The sequence below is a fragment of the Gavialis gangeticus genome, unplaced genomic scaffold (genome assembly GCF_001723915.1).
Source record: "Gavialis gangeticus isolate Ggan-Ray unplaced genomic scaffold, GavGan_comp1, whole genome shotgun sequence".
NCBI classification, from domain to species: domain Eukaryota; kingdom Metazoa; phylum Chordata; order Crocodylia; family Gavialidae; genus Gavialis; species Gavialis gangeticus.
The window spans coordinates 32,721,139-32,727,309 of NW_017729025.1; the positions used below are offsets into that span (position 1 = coordinate 32,721,139).

The window sequence follows — 6,171 nt, forward strand, 5'->3', positions numbered from 1 at the left end:
TGGGTGCGGCCCTCCAGCCAGTTGGCGACCCATTTGACTGTGTGGGTGTCGACACCACAGTCCCCCAGTTTCTTAATGAGGATGGGGTGAGAGACAGTGTTGAAAGCCTTCCGGAAGTCCAGGAAGACTATGTCCCTTGCTACCCCTGCATCTAAGGATTTGGTGATCTGATCGTAAAAGGCCACCAGGTTGGTCTGACAGGACCTGCCACTGATGAACCCGTGTTGGTTGCCCCTAAGCATGCAGTCCCCTGCTGGCCCCTCATGGATGTGTGCCAGAATAATTTTCTCGAACAGCTTGCCTAGGATCGAGGTAAGACTAACTGGCCTATAGTTTCCCGGGTCCTCCTTCCTCCCTTTTTTGAAGATGGGAACCACGTTGGCCTTCTTCCAGTCCTCCGGCACCACTCCAGAGCATCACGAGTGCTCGTAAAGCCGTGCCAGGGGTCCTGCAATGACCTTGGCCAGTTTCTTTAGAATTCCAGGGTGGAGATCGTCCGGACTGGCTGACTTGAATACGTCCAGCCCCTCCAGAAGCTGTCTAACTAATTCCTCGCTAACCCTTGGCCCAGGTGTGTGTCCCCTGGGGCCCGAGGGGGGCCCAGCAGGGAAGTGGCTGTTTTGGTCCCTGCTTAGGAAGACGGAGGCAGAGAAATCGTTAAACGTGTTAGCTTTGTCATCTGGTGTGACGACCAAATTTCCCAACGCGTCCTGCAAGGGCCCCACATTACCCAGGACCTTCTTTTTGCCCCCTATGTATTTGAAAAAGGACTTCGTGTTGTTAATTATTGGAGGGCTGTCTTAAATTCAAGGTCAACTCAGATTTGAGTTAGATATGGTACAAATTCCCGGTTGTTAATTCTACTATCTGTAGCATCTTACAAAGATATTTACATTAAAATGCCTTTCTTCATTTTCCAGGAATTTTGAATGAGAAATCTCAAACTCGAGAGCCATCTTGCTCAGATCTCTTTCTGTTTCCTGATGAAAGTGGGAACATCTCACAAGAACCAAGTCCCACTTATTCTTTTACTCACCACTTGATAAATGAGGCAATGGGAGATGTACCTACTGAAAATGATGACTTCTGCATTCTCTTTGCACCCAAGGCTGCTGTGTCTGTAAGATGCTCCTAATATTGTTAGGAAATCCAGGTGTATACTGAATTGAGAAGAAAACGCATTTTAGACCTGTGCAGTTTGTAACTTCTTGCTGATTTGTCTGTGGCTGCTAATGGGAAGTCCCTGGGCAGATGGAAAGATAAGAACGTTAACTTAAAACACAGTCAATCTTCAATTTTCTTATAGTATCTTCAGTAAACTACAGCTCACGGGTTGCTGCCTACTGCACAAGCTGGAATGAGCTCTAGGCTTCTGATTGGAAGAAGGCTTTACTTCAGGGGTGGGCAATTATTTTGGGAAGAGGGCTGCTTACTGAGTTTTGGCAAGCCATCAAGGGCCGCATGACAGGCAGCCGGGGCAGATAAATATTAATTTTCTAAATTTTTTAGGGGCTCTGTGGGCTGGTTAGAATGGTTTGGTGGGCTGCATTTTGCCCACCCCTGCTTTACTTGGTTCACACCCAGATGCTGCATAGCCAGAAGAGCTATCAGTGCTGATGCTAGTAATGATGATATTTCCTCTCAGTTTATTTGTCTAATTGTTAGTTATATTGGGTATCTCACCAAGGACTTAGTCTAGGGGCCATAGAGTCATTCCCAAAACAGCAATTAGTGGAGCTGTGTTCCACCATCATCATAATACAGAAGCAGAAGGACTCTGGTTTGTTTCCATGTTGAAAAACTTATTTTCTTCACTCGGGTATCTTACTTTCTTCATTTTCTTCAACTTTTTTTTAGGAAAAGGAGGAGGAGCCTGTAGTGAAAGTAATGGTTGATGATCCCATTGTAGTAAAAGAAAACCATTTCAGCCAGCCTGTAAAAAAAACAGATACCAGCAAAGCCCCTCTTCATTTTCCTATCCCTTTGGTACGCTATGTTGTGAAGGAAATCTCTCTTATTTGGCATCTCTATGGAGGAAAGGATTTGGGGCCTGCACCTCCTACTTCTCCAGCTAAGAGTTTTATGTAAGTGTTTTAGGTAGCTAAATATTTCCTTTTCAGATCCACAGATTCTGCATTTGAACTGAAATTGAAATTACAGGGTGCATTTTTTTCAACAATATTTTGTCAAAATTCTGGAATGTATTTTTCCTACCTCTTGTTCTGAATGAGTCTAAATTTCTTTATTTTCAAAATTAATTGACAACCCAATGTACTCTGCCAGGCTTTCCCTGCATGAGAAGGTCTTGGACATGAGTGTGGCATGAAGTTGTGATAGATGAATTTTGTCTTGAGGACACTATCCGAGCTAATGGAAGAGTGAACATTATCTTGGATAGCCTTGGAAAATGTTTTTTTTGTGATCTGAAATGAAAACTTATTCAGTGCAGACCCCTTCATTTATTAATATTTTTAAGTGCCTACAGATGTGTGGGTATTCACTGTAGTGAAAGAGAAAATACATTTTTAGCTGAAAGAAACAGCAATTTTTTTCTTTTTTAACACTAAAAATATTTAGTAAAATCTAGGAAAATGTGCCTGCTTGTGTGGCTGGTGATGATATGAACTGAGTTTCATTTTTAATTGGGAAAAATCCTCCTGTATTTTTTTTCTTCCAGTAGTCCTCATAGTTCTCCTTCTCTCACACCAACAAAACATGGACGTAGCACTGCATGTGGGGGAAGAAGAAGAAACCCAGATTTCTTGATGGAAATACAGTTAAGTAAGGTAAGGTGATTTAAAAATCAGTTGATATAACAATGTATGTTCCTATATCTATGTATCAGGAGGTTATGTATGCCGCCATCTTTATAAACCCTGATGATCAGCTGTGACTCCATGAAGCTAGAAGGCTTATCTAGATGCAGAAATCATTTAAAAACAAATATGTGAATGATCAATTTAGAACTTTGTGTGCCATGTTACATGGTTGGCATAGTTTAACTATTTTGTTTAGGAAAGTACTTCAGAAGAGGGAAGTGGAATATTAATTTGCTTTTACTCTTTAGGTGATGCATTATTTTGAAAGTTTCAGCTTTTACCCACTATCATGGCATGGGATGATACAACATTACTAACTGTAAATTGAAGTTATCTATTAAAGATATTTTGGCAGTTTCCCTGGAATGTTATCGTTAAAACTGTCAGTTAAGCCCCATAATTGGATGTTCAGTTATTCACTCTACAGGCATCATCATTACCATTTCCCACTACAATTAATTATTGTGAGGAGAAAACTCACACTACTAACCTTCTTATCGTAGGAACATAGGAGAGTAGGGCTAGAAGGGTCCTCATAACATCATCTAATTTAGCCCCTGCTCAAGGCAGGATCGTCCCTGACACATCCATCCCGGCCAAGCGTCTGTCTAACCTGCTCTTAAAAACTTCCAAGCCTGTTCCAATGTTTGACCACACTCGTAATCAGAAAGTTCCTCTTAATTTCCAACCTAAATTTCCTCTTCTGCAACTTGACACCCTTCCTCCTAGTCCTGTGCTCTGTAGCCATAGAGAATAGCTTATCTCCATCCTCTCCGTAATCACCCTTCAAGTATTTGAAGACTTATCAAATGCCCTTTGTCTTCTCCAGATTAAATCATTCTAGTTCTTTCAGTCTTTCTTCATAAATCCTACTTCCGAGGCTTCTGATTGTTTTGTCGCTCTTTGCTGCGCTCTCTTCAATCTGTTCACATCCTTCTTGAAGTGTGGGGCCTAAAACTGGACACAGCATTCCAGGTGAAGCTGTACAAATGCCAAACAGAGGGAAGAATCATTTTCCTTGATTCGTAAGCAGTGCTTCTGTTATGTTGTTTTTTTGGGGTTTTTTTCTTAACAAGGGCATACTATTGGTTCACAGACAGCTTATACTCTTCTGTGACCCCCCCACCCCCAGGTCCTCCTGTACAGTACTGCATCCTAGCCACTCATTCCCTAGTTTGTATTCATTCAGTTATGCTTTCCCAAGTGTAGGACTTTGCAGTTCTCTTTGCTGAATTCCATCTGGTTGATCTCAGACCATTTCTCCAGTGTACGCAGGTCATTTTGAATCATAGCCCTACTCTCCAGAGTGTCTGCAGTTCTGACCAAATTGGTATCGTCTGCAAATTTGCTAAGCATGCACTCAGTCCTATCACCCAAATCATTAATGAAGATGTTGAACAGTACCAAACTTAGGACAGACTTGTGGGGAGCTCCACTCGATACCACATCCCACAAGCCATTGAGTCATTTATGACTGCTCATTTAGCACAATTCAGCCAGTGAGTCAACCAGTTTTTTATCCACATTGTAGTATTTGTCTGGTCTGTATTTCCTTAGTTTGTTAATGCAAATGCTGTAGGAGACTATATCAAAGCCCTTGCTAAAATCAAGGTATAACCCATCTATTTCTTTCTTCCAATCCACAGAGCCTGTCGCATTATTATGGAAGAAATCAGGTTGGTCAGGCATCACTTGTTATTGTTCTCCTGTAGGTGCTTCATAATAGATTCCTTGACCTACTCCATGAGTTTTCCTGGTATCAAGGTCAAACTTGACTGGTCTTCAATTCCCTGGATCCTTCTTCCTTTTCTTAAAGATTGGCACTGTATTTGCTATTCTTCTGGGACCTCCCATGACCTCCGTGATAACCAGTGTCTCTGCAGTTACCTCAGCCAGTTCCTTCACTACTGTAGGTTGCATCCCGTCTGGCCCTGCTAACTCCAACTTCTAGCTTCTCTAAATAATCCCATACCTGTTCTTCCTCTCTTCTAAGCTGTTTGTCTCCTTCCCTATCTTTGCTAACTCCTGTCCTCATCTGTTGGCTTATTCTGTTTGTGAAGACAGAAGAAAAAAGCCATTAAGTACTTCAGCCCTCTCTGCATCATCCATAACTGGGTTGCCTTCTGCATTCTGTAAGGGACCAGTGGTTTCATTGGTTGTTTTATTTTTTATATTAGTTGTAGAATTCATTTTTATTGCTTTGTATGTGTCTTACGTGTTGTAACTCAAATCATGCCTTGGCCTTACTAATTTTTTCCCTGCATGTCCACACAGTACTCTTATAGTTGTCCTTAGTTCTGTGTCCAAGTTCCTACTTCTTGTAGCATCCTTTTTGGATTTCAGCTTATTGAAGAGACTGCTGTCTGGCTAGGCTGCTCTTCTGCTGCACTTCCCATTCTTCTGTTGCATCAGAATAACTTGCTTTGTACCCTTTAATATGGCTTACTGGATTCCTTGTCATCCAGGGGATCCTGCCCACTAGTTCCCTCAGTTTATTAAAGTCTGCTTTTCTGAAGTCCTGTGTCTATTCTGCTTTATTCTCCTTCTTTTCTCTCCTTCAGATCTTGAGCTCTTATCATTTCATGGTCACTGTCTCCTACTGTTACTTTCCACCTTCACATTCTCAACCAATTCTTCCCTGTTTGTGAGCAGCAAGTGGAGAAGAACTTCATCGGTAGTTGGCCTCCCTTCCATCTGTACCAAATGTTATCCCCAGCACAGTCCAAGAATTTGCTGAACTGCTTGGGCTTTGCTGCTTCCCTTCCAGTAGATGTCCCTATAATTAAATGTGTCCCTGAGCATTAATACTGTTTAGTTACTTTTAAATCATAAACTCAGCTCTAGCATGGAAGTTAAATGTTTGAGTGTTACCCTAAGAAAAATGTCATTAGCTACAAGCTACAGGCAATTCAGATGAAACTTAAAGTGAATCTGTCTATCTGTCTATTAAATAACAGAACCTATTCTTCATTTTTACCAATGCCTTGTAAAGCATCTTTGACACGATCCTTTTCTGGGAATCTGTCATACTGTTAAAAAGGAGAAAACAAAGAGTTAGAGGTTCCAAATTAATATTTCACTGATGATCCTGTAGAATTTGATGGTTGCTCTTAAATTGTTGCAGATGCTTTACATGTTGTTTCTAAGGCTTAGTGTGTTAAAGTGTTCCTCTCTTAGATTCATAGAGTCATAGGTTGTAAGGCTGGAAGGGACCTTGGAAGATCATTGGATCCAGCCCCCTGCACCAGGCAGGAAAAATGACAAGTGGGGTTAGGTGACCCCAGCAAGATGACTGTCCAGTCTCCTCCTGAAGATTTCCAGGGTAGGCAATTGCATCACCTCTGGAGGGAGC

The 6,171-nt window shown here is 41.7% G+C and overlaps 1 protein-coding gene across 1 annotated transcript in view; it reads left to right on the forward strand.

The window, feature by feature from the left end:
• Nucleotides 1-6,171, forward strand: part of ATG2B (autophagy related 2B) — an 85,370-nt gene that overhangs the window by 60,081 nt on the left and 19,118 nt on the right. The window contains exons 30-32 of the mRNA XM_019519904.1: nt 921-1,120; nt 1,858-2,084; nt 2,678-2,786. Coding sequence (XP_019375449.1) covers nt 921-1,120; nt 1,858-2,084; nt 2,678-2,786 — 536 coding nt within the window. The remainder of the gene's footprint in view (nt 1-920; nt 1,121-1,857; nt 2,085-2,677; nt 2,787-6,171) is intronic.